Source organism: Physeter macrocephalus, chromosome 11 (genome assembly GCF_002837175.3).
Source record: "Physeter macrocephalus isolate SW-GA chromosome 11, ASM283717v5, whole genome shotgun sequence".
NCBI classification, from domain to species: Eukaryota; Metazoa; Chordata; class Mammalia; order Artiodactyla; family Physeteridae; genus Physeter; species Physeter macrocephalus.
Window position 1 is genome coordinate 47,900,051 of NC_041224.1, and position 18,566 is coordinate 47,918,616.

The window sequence follows — 18,566 nt, forward strand, 5'->3', positions numbered from 1 at the left end:
GCTAGCTATCTGTTTTACATTTGGTAGTGTATATATGTCAATGCTACTCTCTCACTTCATCCCAGCTTACTCTTCACCTTCCCTGTGTCCTCAAGTCCATTCTCTACATCAGCATCTTTATTCTGTCCTGCCCCTAGGTTCATCAGAACCATTTTTTTTTTTAGATTCCATATACATTTGTTAGCATATGGCATTTGTTTTTCTCTTTCTGACTTACTTCACTCTGTATGGCAGACTCTAGGTCCATCCACCTCACTACAAATAACCCAATTTCATTTCTTTTTATGAACGTAAGCATATCTTGATGTTAGTTAGACTTAAACTTCCCTAGCATTTTAACCCCAGAGAAACATTTCAAATCTTATAACACCCTATATTGGGGGTGGATTGGAAGGAAGCAGATTAATTCTGTGAGATTATTCTTGTACTAAATATACTTTTTCTGTGGCATACAGTCATGAATTATTTATGCACCAGAGAAACTACTCTTTAAGCAAGTTGATGGCCTTTGCTCTTCAGAAATCTTTGATGTTCAAATTGTATTAGGAAACATTCTTTCCCACTTAAGAACAGGACTGGTAACCTCTGGAATGGAATGCCTTTGGATTATAGTGGGAATTACTTGGCATCTGGAAATGGGATCAAAAGACAAGCAGTCCAAGCCAGTCAATCAAAAGGGTAAGGTAGAAAGTGTTTTTGTCACAAAAGGAGAAACACACTAGTCATGATTTGAGTATGTTGGTTTCTGATTACTGCTAACTTGCAAACTGGCCCCATCCCATTCCCTTTTTTTTTTTACATCTTTATTGGAGTATAATTGCTTTACAATGGTGTGTTAGTTTCTGCTTTACAACAAAGTGAATCAGTTATACATATACATAACAACCTTGTCTTATTTCTGATCTCAGAGAAAATGGTTTCAGTTTTTCACCATTGAGAATGATGTTGGCTGTGGGTTTGTCATATATGGCCTTTACTATTTTGAGGTAAGTTCCATCTATGCCTACTTTCTGCAGGGTTTTTATCATAAAAAAGTTGTTGAATTTTGTCGAAAGCTTTATCTGCATCTGTTGAGTTGCTCATATGGGGTTTCTCCTTTAATTTGTTAATATGGTGTATCACACTGATTGATTTTCATATATTGAAGAATCCTTGCAATCCTGCGATAAACCCCACTTGATCGTGGTGCATGATCCTTTTAATGTGCTGTTGGATTTTGTTTGCTAGTATTTCGTTGATGATTTTTGCATCTATGTTCATCAGGGATATTGGCCTTTTGTTTTCTTTCCTTGTGACATCTTTGGTTTTGATATCAGGGTGACGTTGGCCTCATAGAATGAGTTTGGGAGTGTTCCTCCCTCTGCTATAATTTGGAAGAGTTTGAGAAGGATAGGTGTTAGCTTTTCTCTAATGTTTGATAGAATTCACCTGTGAAGCCATCTGTTCCTAGGCTTTTGTTGTTTGGAAGATTTTTAATCACAGTCCCAATTTCAGTGCTTGTGATTGGTCTTTTTATATCTTCTGTTTCTTCCTGGTTCAGTTCCAGAAGGTTGTGCATTTCTTCCAGGTTGTCCATTTTATTGGCATATAGTTGTTTGTAGTAATCTCTCATGATCCTTTGTATTTCTGAAGTGTCAGTTGTTACTTCTTTTTTATTTCTAATTCTGTTGATTTGAGTCTTCTCCCTTTTTTTCTTGATGAGTCTGGTTAATGGTTTATCAATCTTGTTTATCTTCTCAAAGAACCAGCTTTCAGTTTTATTGATCTTTGCTATTGTTTCCTTCATTTCTTTTCAATTATTTCTGATCTGCTCTTTATGATTTCTTTCTTTCTGCAACTTTGGGGGTTTTTTGTTGTTGCTGTTCCTCTTTCTCTAATTGCTTTAGGTGTAAGGTTATGTTGTTTCTTTGAGATGTTTCTTGAGGTAGGATTGTATAGGTATAAACTTCCATGTTAGAACTGCTCTTGCTGCATCCCATAGGTTTTGGGTCATCATGGTTTCATTGTCATTTGTTTCTAGGTATTTTTTGATTTCCTCTTTGATTTCTTCAGTGATCTCTTGGTTATTAAGTAGTGTAATATTTAGCCTCCATGTGTTTGTATTTTTTACAGATTTTTTCCTGTAATTGATATCTAGTCTCATAACATTGTGGTCAGAAAAGATACTTGATACAATTTCAATTTTCTTAAATTTACAAAGGCTTCATTTGTCACCCAGATTATGATCTATCCTGGAGACTGTTCCATGAGCACTTGAGAAGAAAATGTATTCTTTTGTTTTTGGATGGAATGTCCTATCAATATCAATTAAGTCCATCTTGTTTTATGTATCATTTAAAGCTTGTGTTTCCTTCTTTATTTTCATTTTGCATGATCTGTCCATTGGTGAAAGTGGGGTGTTAAAGTCCCTTACTATGATTGTGTTACTTTCAATTTCCCCTTTTATGGCTGTTAGCATTTGCCTTATGTACTGAGGTGCTCCTATGTTGAGTGCATATTTACAATTATTATATTTTCTTCTTGGATTGATCCCTTGATCATTATGCAGTATCCTTCTTTGTCTCTTGTAATAGTCTTTATTTTAAAGTCTATTTTGTCTGATATGAGAATTGCTACTCCAGCTTTCTTTTGATTTCCATTTGCATGGAATATCTTTTTCCATCCCCTCACTTTCTGTCTGTATGTGTCCATAGGTCTGAAGTGGGTCTCTTGTAGACAGCATATATATGGGTCTTGTTTTGTATCCATTCCACCAGTCTATGTCTTTGGTGGAAGCATTTAATCCATTTACATTTAAGGTAATTATCAATATGTATGTTCCTATTACCATTTTCTTAATTGTTTGGCATTTGTTATTGTATGTCTTTTCCTTCTCTTGTACTCCATGCCTAGAGAAGTTCCTTTAGCATTTGTTGTAAAGGTGGTTTGATGGTGCTGAATTGTCTTAGCTTTTGCCTGTCTGTAAAGGTTTTAATTTCTCCTTCAAATCTGAATGAGATCCTTGCTGGGGAGAGTAATCTTGGTTGTAGGTTTTTCCCTTTCATCACTTTAAATATGTCCTGCCACTTCCTTCTGGCTTGCAGAGTTTCTGCTGAAAGATCAGCTGTTAACCTTATGGGGATTCCCTTGTATGTTATTTGTTGTTTTTCCCTTGCTGCTTTTAATATTTTTTCTTTGTATTTAATTTTTGATAGTTTGATTAATATGTGTCTTGGCGTGTTTGTCCTTGGTTTTATCCTGTATGGGGCTCTCTGCACTTCCTGGACTTGATTGACTACTTCCTTTCCCATATTAGGGAAGTTTTCAACTACAATCTCTTCAAATATTTTCTCAGTCCCTTTCGTTATCTCTTCTTCTTCTGAGACCCCAATAATTAGAATGTTGATGGCGTTTAATGTTGTCCCAGAGGTCTCTCAGACTGTCCTCAATTCTTTTCATTCTTTTTTCTTTATTCAGCTCTGCAGTAGTTATTTCCACTATTTTATCTTCCAGATCACTTATCCATTCTTCTGCCTCAGTTATTCTGCTATTGATTCCTTCTAGAGAATTTTTCATTTCATTTTTTGAGTTTATCATTGTTTGTTTGCTCTTTAGTTCTTCTAGCTCCTTGTTAGATGTTTTGTATATTTTCTCCATTCTTTTTCCAAGATTTGGAACATCTTTACTATCATTACTGTGAATTCTTTTTCTGGTAGACTGCCTATTTCTTCTTCCTTTGTTTTCTCTGGTGGGTTTTTACCTTGCTCCTTTATCTGCTGTGTGTTTCTCTGTCTTCTCATTTTGCTTAACTTACTGTGTTTGGGGTCTCTTTTTTACAGGCTGCAGGTTCGTAGTTCCCATTGTTTTTGGTGTCTGCCCCCAGTGGCTAAAGTTGGTTCAATGGGTTGTGTAGGCTTTCTGGTGGCGGGGACTGGTGCCTGTGTTCTGGTGGGTGTGTCTGGATCTTGTCTTTCTGGTGGACAGGTCCGCATCTGGTGGTGTGTTTTGGGTTGTCTGTGGCCTTATTATGATTTTAGGCAGCTCCTCTGCTAATGGGTGGGCCTGCATTCCTGTCTTGCTAGTTGTTTAGCATGGGATGTCCAGCACTGGATCTTGTTTGTCTCTGACTGGAGCTGGGTCCTAGCATTGAGACGGATATCTCTGGGAGAGCTTTCGTCATTTGATATTATAAGGTGCCGGAGGTCTCTGGTAGACAAATGTCCTGAACTTGGCTGTCCCACCTCAGAGGCACAGACCTGACACCCAGCTGGAGCACCAATACCCTGTCAGCCACATGGGTCAGAAGAAAAGGGAGAAAGAAGGAAAGAGAGGGAGGGAGGGAGGGAGGAAGGAAGGAAGATAATAAAAAGAAATAGTTATTAAAATAAAAAGTAAAAATTGAAAAGTAATTTTAAAAAAGAAGAAAGAAAGAAAGAAGAGAGCAGCCAAACCATAAATCAAATCCACCAATGATAACAAGTGCTAAAAACTATACTAAAAAACAAAAAACAAAAAAAACTGCACAGACAGAACCCTAGGACAAATGGTAGAAGCAAAGCTATACAGACAAAATCACACAAAGAAGCATACACATACACACTCACAAAAAGAGAAAAAGGAAAAAAATATATATCTATATGTTTAAAAAAAGGAGGAGAGCAACCAAATCAATAAACAAATCTACCAATGATAATCCACTCTAAATACTAAACTAAGATAAACATAAAACCAGAAACTAGTCAGTTGCATACAGCAAACCCCAAGTATACAGTTGACCCCAATGTACACCACCTCCATTTGGGATGATTTGTTGTCTATTCAGGTATTCCACAGATGCAGGGTGCATCAAGTTGATTGTGGAGCTTGAATCCGCTGCTCCTGAGGCTGCTGGGAGAAATTTACCTTTCTCTTCTTTGTTCTCACAGCTCCTGGGGTTCAGCTTTGGATTTGGACCCGCCTCTTCATGTAGGTCGCCTGAGGGTGTCTGTTCTTCTCTCAGACAGGAAGGGATTAAAGGAGCCGCTGATTCGAGGGCTCTGGCTCTCTCAGGCCGGGGGGGAGGGAGGGGTACGGATGCGGGGCAAGCCTGCAGCGGCAGAGGCCGGTGTGACGTTGCACCAGCCTGAGGCGCGCCGTGCATTCTCCCGGGAAGTTGTCCCTGGATCACGGAACCCTGGCAGTGGCGGGCCGCACAGGCTCACGGGAGAGGCGGTGTGGAGAGTGACCTGTGCTCACATACAGGCTTCTTGGTGGCTGCAGCAGCAGCCTTAGCGTCTCATGCCGGTCTCTGGGGTCCGCGCTGATAGCCGCGGCTCATGCCCATCTCTGGAGCTCCTTTAAGCAGTGCTCTTAATCCCCTCTCCTCGCACACCCTGAAACAGTGGTCTCTTGCCACTTAGGGAGGTCCACACTTTTCCCCGGACTCTCTCCCGGCTAGCTGTGGAGCACTAGCCCTTTCAGGCTGTGTTCACGCAGCCAACCCCAGTCCTCTCCCTGGGATCTGACCTCCGAAGCCCGAGCCTGAGCCTCAGCTCTCAGCCCCCACCCGCCCCGGTGGGTGAGCAGACAAGCCTCTGGGACTGCTGAGTGCTGGTTGGTGCCGATCCTCTGTGCGGGAATCTCTCCGCTTTGCCCTCCGCACCCTGTTACTGCGCTCTCCTGCATGGCTCCGAAGCTTCCCCCCTCCGCCATCCGCAGTCTCCGCCCGTGAAGGGTCTTCCTAGTGTGTGGAAACCTTTCCTCCTTCACAGCTCCCTCCCAGAGAGGCAGGTCCCACCCCTATTCTTTTGTCTATGCTTTTTCTTTTTTCTTTTGCCCTACCCAGGTACGTGGGGAGTTTCTTGCCTTTTGGGAGGTCTGAGGTCTTCTGCCAGCATTTGGTAGGTGTTCTGTAGGAGTTGTTCCACATGTAGATGTATTTCTGATGTATTTTTGGGGAGGAAGGTGATCTCCACGTCTTACTGCTCTGCCTTCTTGAAAGTCTCCCCAAGCATCTTTTTTAACTAACCTTCCTCTGCACCTTAAGAAAACTTCAGGAGAGAGGGTGTGAGCTACAGCCAGAGGGCAGAGAATCATTTTCTAGAATAGACCTATTTTATTGTCTTGTTGCGAACCCCCTACAATTGTTTATGCCTGCCTTAACAAACCATAGATCAGTGCAGAAAGTAAAACTTACTCCTTTAATCCAACCAAGCCTCCCTTTTCTCCTACTTGGCAGACTGGCTTTCAGGCACCTCATGCAGATGGCTTACTGAGGGCATTCTGTGCCCATCACTTGATGATTAACAAGGCCTCAATTTAGTTGATTGAGCAGAGTCTATTCACAGTGCTGAGCAGTGGCGAGATTCAGTAATGTGAATAGCTGAAAGGCAAAGACAGAATGAGACAGGGCAAAAAGGCAGTTTTTACAGAATAAATTCTGAACACAAACTTTGTGTCTCATTTCTTCTATTTCTGAGTTATCCCTACTCTGTCCAGTTTCTTAGTTGGTCAGTTGACTATAAGCCCCAAATTCCTTCACAATCAAATTATTGAACTTGATTTTCTCTGACCATTTTCAGAAGAGAATTTCTTAAAAGAATATAGTTTCTTAGATCATTGCTTTTCAATTCTCATGTGGCCTCCCCAATGTGTCATGTGACATGATTTTCCCCACCTGTAAGAAAGAAAGAAATGAACTATAGGATTTCTGAGGATCAGTCTAGTCTAAAAATTTGTGGTTATAAGGACAAGAACCTTGTTATCAATCCATAGAGTATAAGATTAATGTATGTATTGTAGGTGAAAAAGAAAAAAAAATGTTTGAGAGAAAAGAATGTGTCACTCATATAAGCCTTAAAGGGCTTTTTACAAAAGTTCAGAGAAATAGAAAAATTCTTAATTTGCCATATATTCACTAACTCAAAACTACATTGAGTGAATTATAAAAGATGAGGCATTTTTTCCCTTCAGTTGTCTAGTCTGAAGAACCTCACTTAACATATCTCAAAGACATTTAGTTGATTTGAAGTACAATGACAGCTGGATTTACTGCATACACTTTTTAATTAGGATGATAGACAGCTACTGATGTTCTTCCACTTTTCAAAACCAAGAAATTAGGAGCATGAATTTATATAACTGTTACTTCTAGCATAACAATTCATTCACATCTGAATGGCACAAAAATGTCATAGTCTATCTCCAGAAATGATCTTATAAGTTCTTGGGGAGGTTCTCTCATAAGACAAATAAAAAAGAAGCTAAAGACAGAGTTGCATTGGTAGATCTGGGGCATATTGTTTGCAGTAGAGAGGACCATGTGTTCTTTTATTTCTGACAACATACCATAGTATCCATGTTGAATGCTGTAGCTCTACAAATTGATTTAGGGCATTTCAAGGAGAGTAACTTCCTGCTGGATTCACCAGGGAATTTTCACTGATTACTCAGTCATCTCTTTTAAGTTGAGCTAGGTACTTTAGGATCGAAAATTCTGGTCAAATAGAAGGGTTGGAGAGAAGTGATCTTTTCAAAATAAAAGAAATAGCAAGAGCCCAGATGAGACCGTAAGAAAGTGCTTGAAGCACTTCCCTGGTTGAAAGTCAGCTAGAGGGGTCAGCAGGTGCCATGATCAGATTTGGGCTTTATTAAAACAACTCTAGGAAGAGTTAGGAGGATGGAATAGAAGTGGGAAAATAGCAAAGAACACAACCAGGAGATTGCAATATAGTCTGGATGAGAAAAATTCCACATCAGAAAATGAAGAGGATAGCAGAGATGGAGAAAACATTTCATTAATAATATCAATCATATTTGGTATCCAAGTGAATATGGAAGAAAGAAGGCAGAGAGGAGTCAAAGATGACTTTCATAATTCTGCCTTAAATGACTGCAAGCTATCAATCAAATCAGAGAAAATAAGATAAATAAACTAAGGATGGACAGGTAACAAGCTCACTTTTTGATAGGTTGAGCTTGAGGTCGTCAAAGTGGAAAAGGCTAATAGGCAAATGGGAATATAGACCTGGTGCTCAGGCATCCTGTTAAAGCTGTAGGTGATGATTCAGAGGTCATTAGCATAGAGGTGGGAGCTGAAGTCATAGACATAAATGTGATTGCTCAAGAACGGAACATAGAGTGGAAAAGAAAGAGGACTAGAAAGGGAAAATTGCAGGGCATTAATGTCTAAGGAGTTACAGAGGAAGAGAAGTCAACCAAAGAGATAGACAAATCATAGGCAGAAAAATAGACCTAGAGAAGGTAGTCTCTAGAGAAGCAAGGAAATAAAGAGCTTGAGAAAGAGAGTAAACAACAGTATGAAAGCAGTCTGAGTAGGATAAAGTCATTGGACTTAGCAATTAAGAGATCATTGGTGGGTGACGTAAGAGGGAAGAGATATGGGAACATATGTATATGTATAACTGATTCACTTTGTTGTAAAGGAGAAACTAACACACTATTGTAAAACAGTTATACTCAAATAAAGATGTTAAAAAAAAAGATCATTGGTGACATATGTGAACATTTAAGTGGAGTATTCAGAGAAGAAACCACATGACAAAGGATTAGTGAATATGTAAGAGATAAGAAGGCAACAAATTTTACACTTACGTTGTGAGCAGTTTAAAGGTCAAGAGAAGAAAAAATATTAGCTAGATGTCCATAAGAAGGTAGTTACAAATAAGTTGGCTTTTTCTTTTATTATTTGCTTACTTTTTATGTTAACATAAATGCTATTTGAGTATGATTTATAGGATGGGATAATAGAAATAACAGTGGAAGAATGAAGATAGGGATATTTGATGGAACAAAATCCAAAAGAAGAAACTAAGAGCTCAAGTTGAACATTTTACTTGGAAATGAGGCTCTCTTTTTTTTTTTTTTTTATAGAAATAGTGGTGAAGTTTGCATTTTCTGGAAAAATCTTGAAGAGGATGTGAAACCCACCAGACTAATGACCAAATTTTGGATGCTGTAAAGATAAGGGCCAGGGGAGTGATAGACCTTCCTAATCTACACTTCTTTAGATGAGCAAATAATAGAACCCTAATGCTGATGAAGTGAACATGAGGAAAGGCAGCCTAGTAGCCTGTAGAAAAGAGAAAGGAAATGAGATAGTAATGAAGACTGTGGAAGAGGAATAAACTGCACACAAAAGGCCCTGAACTTCTTCCATAGGAAGTCTTTATTTTTCAGTAGTTTGTATTGTGCTATCTAAAGTGTTTAAGTTCCACTTTCCAACTCAATAGCTATATCTTTGTCAAGAGCTTGACAGTTGGTTTAACAATGAGTGTTATAAGAGGTTGAAATAACATATACTCTCTATAGATCCATTAGGGAAAGAATTTATGCTAAGGAAAAAAATATATACAGTGGGGGTATGGTAACCATAATTTTAGAACCAAACAAATATCAGGACATAATCTGACATGGTCTGGCAATGACACAAAAACTTGAAATTAGGACTAACTTCGTAGTTCCAGAATATGTGGTTGCTAAGAAATGAAAGATTTCAAATGCAAAAGTATTCTATTAATAGTCAATGCAAAGTATCATTCTAAGGAGAAGGAGCACTCTGGATATCAAGATTCCCTTTCAGGGAATCATTTCATGCTTCTTGCTGCCCTCACCTCCTTCCTCAAATATTTGGTAAATGCCTAGGCTTGCAGGGACAGACACTCAGGAGAGAAAGTTAAGTAAGATAGAGTTTAGTGGGAGAGATAGATTCATAGGAGAACAGTTAAAAGAGAGGGATGTATAGACAGTAAGAGTGCACAGCAGAGTTAGTACAGAAACTAGAGCCACTGACTGCCTGGGGTGAGTGACATCTGGGGTCAGATTTGTAAAAGGAGGTGATAAGTAAATTGTCTTTTAAAGGAAAAGTAGAAGTGAGCCTTGAGGACAAAAAACTACCAAGATATTTTGCCTTCTAGCTATCTCTTCCAGAAGTCATTCATATTACCACAGCTCAATAGTGTAAAGTATCTCAGTGGTGTAAATAACTTTGCCAACCAAGTTGTTCAGGTACACTTGCTAATACAGTTTCTAATTTAAAATAAATTTATTAACCTTGACTTTTGAATGCTTGAAATATTATCATTTTTCTTTTTTCTCTTTGTTTCTCTTTGTGCTTTTAATAACTAAAATACAAAAAAAGGGCGCAAGTTACTTTTCATGTTTGATGTCATATTCCTTACAGAAGTAAGCTAGGTTTTAAACATTTGTGAAAAAAATTAGGTAGCTTTTTCCTTTCCAAGGTGGCCAATAATTTGTAAAATATGCTATTGGTAATTTAGACAATAAATTCTCAATGCCAAATTATTATTTCTTACAAACTTTAGGGAGTTTGTAGGAGTAAGGAAATTTTTCTCAATTTGGACACATAAAGAAATGCAGAAGAACTCAAGAACTGGCAAATTTGCTGGCCAAAGAGATTGTTTTATAATTAGATGGGTATGCTATTTATGCCCATTATTACAAAAGACCTGCAATTTGCATATTGGCCTCAAAATTACTGTTCCTATTTTAATGGTTTAATCATATGATTTGGATCAGAGAAATGTCAAATACCTAACTGAAACTAAAGCTTTTCTGGGTTTGTTTGTGTGTTTTTTTCCTGTTTATATGACAGAGGCATTCTGTCTGTACCTGCTTAGAAACTCATGCTTCTCTCAGGAAATGAAAAGTGTCATCCAATATTTAAATTGCTGTATTTTGACAGTTTCAGATTTTCAAGTAATAACCAATTATTTGATAGGAAATTTCAGTTCACAAAATACCTGAGGTAGACTAAAATGATTCATCAGTAAAGAGCATAATTTCGTCCAACTGACCTACCTAACCATTTTTGTATGACTTTAAAGTCATTGTCTTAACAGATGAACAAACTAACTGAATCTGTGTATCAAACTAATATGGAAACAAAATACATACTTTAAATAAGAAGCAACCCAATTTCCTGAAGAAAACCCTACTGTCAGAGCCATTCCTTGGAGGTGGCAGATATGTGGGTGGGGATCAACCACCTATCACGGTTTAGCACAAAGTGGGGCATGAAGAAAATTCTATGGGAGGTCTTCTCTCATTTTCTGTTCCCAAACATTTTTATCCAAGTGAAGTTGGTCTAAAATTGGTATTAGGATAATAGCAAGAACACGTGATAAAAAACATTCAGCTTACAAGATTCCCTAGGATTGGGGTGGGCAGTTCACATATGTTTTCTTGGTTAAGGGTTGGGGAGATATGGTTTATTAGGCTAGTTATGTTTAAATGCATATCAGTGTCAGGGCTATTTAAGAATAGGTAATATCTAATTGTTTTTCTGAATCACTGCATTGCAACTGGTTATAGCTGAATGGAACTCTCAAAGTATGACACTTAGGGATATTGTAAGTTTCCAACTGCTAGAGAAGTCTGCATCTGTTAAGGTGGCCTGTGCATGTGTGGGTAATCTCTTATGACAGAGACAGAAAAAAATTAGTCCAGAAGAATCACATTGGCTCTGATAAAGGGACAGAAACTAACCAATCCTGAAATCACCTAGATTTGAGTGAAAATTGACATTAAGGATTGGTTTGACATAACCAGTAAAGTATCAGATGTCAAATGCAATCTTTGTTTTTAATCCAAATGTTTTGCATTTGGATTAAAAACATTGCAATCCAATGTTTTTAATCAAGTTAGCATAACATAGAGCTACCCAGATGCTGAGGTGTGTAAATAATTCTTCTTCCTAATAGTTTCTTAGTATTAGAAAATGTTCCTAGAGGATTATAAGATTTATGACCAGTGTATTCTATTAGGGACACTTTTTGGTCCTGGGTTGCCTCCCAGGAGTTTAAACTGATTTGGGTCATATATGTATTTGGTGTTCTTAGGTTCTCTTGTTTATACCAAGTCCTCCTTTAATTTTCTCTACTCCCCAAAGTTGTCTTCATCCTATGCCGCTCTCTTCAACAATAGTTCAGCTTGGGCAAGAACTATAGGTACTAATGGTAGGAAATTGAATTTCTGAAGACTCAAAGGAAGATTGGCTTAAATTTCAGAGAATATTCTAGGTTTCCCTTTACATGAATTTCTATCAGCTAGATACAGTACATCTATTATAAGTTATTCTATTTTGACAACTAGTTTGCAAAAATTAACAAATGGGATAAAATTTTCTAAATGCTGGTAAAGTTTGTTCATCCTTTACTTTAATTATAAAAAAATACTCCCATGTTAATAGTTTGATGTTTTGTTTGTGTTCATTTATAGTATGTTATTTTCTAATATTGACTGATATTATTTTAGCACTGAAATTAGTTAAAAAGAATAATTGGCTTTTACAATGTAAGAGTAAGCATAAAATGTCCTCTTGATTTAATTATTTTTCTTTGGCCGCCCCCCCCAAAAGAAAATTTTAAAAATAAATAAATAAAATGGGAAACTTTGCATCTTGAACTCTGAGTTACCATTTGGCATCCAGGAAGAAAAGTTAACCCTGTCACCTCCAGAGAAACACACTGGAGCAACAGGGTAATTGTTTATTACTTTTAATTCCATACTTGAAAAAATAAGGCATAACACAACATGCAAAAATTAATTTTTAGCCATTTTTAAAGTTTTCAATGGGCCTATTTATTTACAGGGATATTAAAAATGAAAATATATTTTCAAGCAACACATATATTCAACTAATGTATAACCAGTTTTCTAAGTTATGAAGTTATCAAGTTCTGTAGGATATTTTGTCATACCTTGCATCCACTGCTGTAACCAACAAAGGCTTTGCTCTCTAGCTCTTTTTTGTATGCATGCTATGCATTTCAATCAATTTTTTCAAATGTAAGAACTCTTCTGGTTTCATTAGAATTATCTAAATTTTGCATTTGATTTCAAAGGTTAAAAAAAGGAAAGGAAAGAAAATAGTATATGTATGCTATATTGTTTGGCGTTTACCTTGTAATAAGCAAAATGTTGTAAGAGATAAAAGGCACGCTCTCTCAGAACTCCAAAGTAATATTGTTTATGGTCTCTTTGCAGCTAGATCCTGAAGCTAGTACTATTCTAAAAGAACTTCAGGTTAAACTCAATGGGGTTCTGGATGAGCTCAGTGTCACTTATGGTGAAAGGTAAGTGGCCTAAGTAATTACTATCCAAATATATTAGGTTTCATTTAATGATAATCATGCCTTCAACACTGTCTCTCTCCTCTGACTGTCTAAATCCATTTAACTTTAAGACTCAATCTAAGCATCACCTCCTCTGGAAAAATCTTCCATGACCCTGCGATTTTATAGTGATGTCTTGCTGCTTGCTCCCCAGAACTCCTGCTCCCCAGTATCCTGCAGTTGAGTAGCACTTACAACACTGTGCTCTGAGTTCTGGTTAACTTTCCTCTTTCCCTCTCTTTATTGTATATTTCTTAACATCTAATTCTTATTTGCAGTTCTAGTGTTTAGAGCTTAGCCATTGGCTGCTGAAAGAATAGAGGGAGGAAGGAAGGCAGGGAGAAAATCCTCACGTATATAACAAGTATGAGTTGTGTTCATGCCATACACATCAGTGTGGTTTCACTTCCAAAGAACTGAACTCTTAACCCCATAACTGAATTAAGTCAGGATGATTTGTTTTAGGCTTTAGAAATGTTAATGCAATTAGCTTATGGGAAACTACTGACATATCTATGTTTTGTCTTTTTTTTTTTTTTTAATTAACTTTGCCTGCCTATGGTGTGGTTCTAAAGAATGAGAAGTTCATCCTAGATAAACTTCATTTTGGACCTATAGGAAAAAGCCATCATCTCATCAGCAAATGTTAAAATAGATTAGAATTAATCCCTTATCAGTCATATCATTTGCAAATATTTTCTCCCATTCAGTAGGTTGTCTTTTCATTTTGTTGATGGTTTCCTCTGCTGTGCAAAAGTTTTTAAGTTTAATGAGGTCCCATTTGTTTATTTTTGCTTTTATTTCCTTTACTTCAGGAGACAGATCCAAAAAATACTGTTGTGACTTATGTCAAAGAGTGTTCTGCCTATGTTTTCCTCTAAGAGTTTCATAGTATCCAGTCTTATATTTAGGTCTTTAATCCATTTTGAGTTTATTTTTGTATATAGTGTTAGAGAATGTTCTATTTTCATTATTTTACATGTAGCTGTCCAGTTTTCCCAGCACCATTTATTGAAGAGACTCTTTTCTCCATTGTGTACTCTTGCCTCCTTTGTCATAGAGTAATTGACCATAAGTGCATGGGTTTATTTCTGGGCTTTCTGTCCTTTTCCATTGATCTATGTGTCTGTTTTCATGCCAGTACCATACTGTATTGATTACTGTAGCTTTGTAGTATAGTCTGTAGCATAGTCTGAAGTCAGGGAGGATGATTCCTCCAGCTCTGCTCTTTCTCAAGATTGCTTTGGCTATTCAGGGTCTTTTGTGTTTCCATAAAAATTTAAAAATTTTTTGTTTCAGTTGTGTGAAAAATGCCATTGGTATTTTGATAGGGTTTGCATTGAATCTGAAGATTGCCTTGGGTAGTATGATCATTTTAACAATATTGATTCTTGCAATCTAAGAACACAGTATCTTTCCACCTGTTTGTGTGGCCTTTGATTTCTTTCACCATCTTATAGTTTTTGTAGTACAGGTCTTTTGCCTCCTTAGGTAGGTTTATTCCTATGTGTTTTTTTGTTTTTTTTAAATTTTTTGTGGTATGCGGGCCTCACTGTTGTGGCCTGTCCCGCAGCAGAGCACAGGCTCCAGACGCGCAGGCTCAGCGGCCATGGCTCACGGGCCCAGCCACTCCACGGCATGTGGGATCCTCCCGGACCGGGGCACGAACCTGCGTCCCCTGCATCGGCAGGCGGACTCTCAACCACTGCACCACCAGGGAAGACCCTTTGTTTTTGTTTTTAATGCAATGGTAAATCAAACACATTTTTGATGAGGTTCATTAATTTCATACAGAATTTGCTTTAAATATTGACTTAAATGTTGACTTATTATTTGAAGGTATGTCTTCAGTTCTCAAATAAGACTGAAATTTTCTCTTATGGAGAGGGCTAGTTATCTCTTTGAATCCCAGTCATCACTTATTAGTGTGTTTTGGAAAGATACATGCTTAACACACATTCATTGATTAGTTTTGCCACTCTTAAATCTGAAAGACTAAAACAAAAAAGACACTGAAAGTATCATATTTTTTCTCAAATGTAGAAATGAGGCAAAGTAAAGAAAAATCCTATGCTTGGACTTCTCTTCAGTATCAGAGGTGTGTTCATTATTTTCATGGAACCCCCTCTCATAGCTTAAGTGCTGGGCCAGATGCAGTCTTGAAGTATTGAGCTTTTAGGGTCATAGCTCTGCCTTCTGCTTTGTGTTGTTAGCTAACCTGGATGATCCTGCGTACTTGGCCTAAATGTTAATAAGCAATTTGAAGTTTCTGCTTACAAGGAGTTGGAGAGGCAGACATTGTCCCAGAGATTTGGGGGCTCATTGGCTCTGACTTGGGGTGACACTTAGAGGCTTACCTCTCTTTAGTTGTAAGTTGATATGTGATTTGCAGAAGGACTGTTGCCTTCAGCTACAAAGGCAAAAATAGAGATTATTTAGCAAAGTTAAGGGGAGACAAAGGGGTTAGGAATAGCTAGAGGTGTTCAGAACCTTATGGGAAATAAGATGACTAAACAGAATAGAAACTATAATTAAATAAAAAAAGGATATTCAAATTATTTTCTGTAATGTATCCAAATCATCCTCTGAACAAGTACTTTTTATTCTGTTTTGTTTAAGATTGGGGAATATTCATTTTACAAAGGCTGAAATATGTATTATGATTGGAAAAACTTAGCAAACTTCAGTTATGAAATAAGGAGAGATGCCCTTAGGAGGGCACTTGAAGTACTTTAGTCATATGAAGTCAGCTATTTTAACCTAGATATTGAAACTCCTTGTTACCCTGTTTGTTTTTCTTCATTATTTTTTAAATATAGCTCTAAGAGAGCTAAGATTATTGAAATAAACAGCCCACATGTCATGCTTTGCTTATAAAAAGAATAATTATTATATCTTTGTTGCCATAGATTTATTTCCCATACTGCCAGCCAGGTCTGCATCACACACTCAGGGTAGGTGGGAAGTCCATAATGATCAGTGTGATCACGCTGTGAATTCAAACTGGATAATTTCATGCTGGACTTTATGCTGTGAAGTCAAACTGAATCCACCCTTCTTACAGTCTAAATTAGTGGTCTAGAGTTTTAAAGTTAAGTGCATAATTAATTGCCCCAAATCCATTTCATCTGCTGTTATTAAAACCCACAATTAAATTATTCTACCCTATGTAGCTGGTAGGGTGATTTTTCAGGAGAGCCAGGACAGAGTCAAAGCAAACATCTGAAGACCGGGTCCCCAGGTTCCTGATAACATGCACAGGGCACCCGCCTGGGAACTGAGACTAAGCAATAGGACTTCAATGATATCTTAAGGATGTTCTTAACGTTTTCAAAACCTGTGCCACTTAGGTTTCTGCTTACACACATTTTGCAGCTTGGTTTTTTGATTTATTACATTTCTTTTAATGATATCTTTGATGCCAGTGGCTGGCTGGATTAAGTAGATTAAAAATTTAGGAATATTTCATAGGATTTCTTCTGTGTGTTTGGCATTTTGAGTGCTCACAGAGTCTGTCATTATTACCTGGTACTGCTGATTAATAAAAACTTTTCAACTATAAAATTGATAGAAAAAAAAAAAGGCTCTTTAGGTGAATTTACCAAAAATTGATAGAGACAAAAGATTTTCAGGTCACATGCAGGTGTTGACTCACCCTGGATTCATGCTAAGGTGGAATGTCATTCTCTTTTATCCTCTGGTAATCCTTCCTCCATATGCCTCATCTCCCCACACAGAGCTGGCTTCTGGTGGGTGTTTACAATATGGGTCTGTTGTAGGAACCTGTTTGTACATTTTTGGATCATGAGTATCATACCTTCTGCTCAGTCTATCCTTCACCCCAGTACACTGATTTGAGAATAAGTTCAAAAGAAAGTAGCTATTTCAAAAGTGATTATTACTACAGCCAGCAGGATCACTGATGCCCAGTAGTAAATCAACTAGGTCAAGTTTTCCAACATTATTTACCTTTCCTTTCTCTTGCCCCAAGTATCTACCACCACTACCCTTCACTAAATACACCCACCACCATCACCCTCTTCTCACATCTGAAGCCCGGGTGTTCTTCACTACCCCTAATGCCACCCTTCCCCCCAACCACTACCTGATAAAAGTCCAAAGGCAGGTCCAGCCAGAAAAAAGCCAAATGGTCAGGCATTCAGCTTCCTTTGAATCTAAACCTGAAACAGCATATTCCATTGAATGAGATAAATACACAGAGAGCCAAGAAATGAGCCACATCCACAGAGGCAAACTGAGATCCAAGGATCAAAGAACCAAATGCAGAGGGACAAAAATGGTGATATCACTGGTAAAGAAAGTCACAGAGAAGTCAGGAGCCGAAGATGGAAACAGCCAAAACACAATGGCAGAAGTAGAATCAGGCCTTGACTACATGCTCAAAAATACGGACCAATATTTATAAACCTGCTATTTCAGGAGCAAGAAAAACACCCAAGTTGTGATAATTTAAAATACATCAGACTTGAGGATATAGGGAGGGGGAAGGGTAAGCTGTGACAAAATGAGAGAGTGGCATGGACATATATACACTACCAAACGTAAAATAGATAGCTAGTGGGAAGTAGCCGCATAGCACAGGGAGATCAGCTATGTGGTTTGTGACCACCTAGAGGGGTGGGATAGGGAGGGTGGGAGGGAGGGAGACGCAAGAGGGAAGAGATATGGGAACATATGTATATGTATAACTAATTCACTTTGTTATAAAGCAGAAACACACCATTGTAAAGCAATTATACTCCAATAAAGATGTTAAAAAAATAAAATAAAATACATCAAAGATTTCCCATATTAGGTAGCAAAACCAAAAACTAGAAAAATGAAATATTTAATAACAGACTATAATATTTTTATAATGTAAATTCAAAAATAAAGGGTCAAATATGTGCCATAAGAATAAGGAATTTTATCTGTTTTGTTCATTGATGTATCCTAGTATCCTAGTAATTGAGACTGGCACACAGTAATTAAACATTTGTAGAATGCATACATACATTAATAAATATTTATATTCTTTCTATTTAACGAATAATGACAGCATTATATAGTGAAACTTCCTAAAATTCTATATAAAATGTGAGGAATTGATGCATTTGGATCCTTCTTAAATAACATGAACTATGTAATCATTGTGTGTGGAGAAAGAGGAATGGGACTGACTTGATTTCAATACTAAAATCAACTCCCTCCTTATCACCATTCCCGTGATGTGATCATTTCCCAAATCTTTATTTACTGCCATTATCCTAACTGGCTTTTTTCTTGCCTGCCTGAATGTGTGTTATAATTACTCCTATTGCTGGAGGTATGAAAGTAACAGACAACATAGAGGAATGGTGGATATGCGGAAGGTCTCCACTATTTAAATCTGTTCCTATTTGCTGCTGCTTAGGTAGGAACCACCAGAATTGGTGTAGAGGATGTAAAGAATGA

The 18,566-nt window shown here is 37.5% G+C and overlaps 1 protein-coding gene across 2 annotated transcripts in view; it reads left to right on the forward strand.

Moving 5' to 3' along the window:
* UNC13C (unc-13 homolog C) overlaps positions 1 to 18,566 on the forward strand; it is a 654,288-nt gene that overhangs the window by 557,727 nt on the left and 77,995 nt on the right. For both annotated transcript variants that reach the window (XM_055087954.1, XM_024128858.1), the window contains one exon: positions 12,985 to 13,073. In XM_055087954.1, coding sequence (XP_054943929.1) covers positions 12,985 to 13,073 — 89 coding nt within the window. The remainder of the gene's footprint in view (positions 1 to 12,984; positions 13,074 to 18,566) is intronic.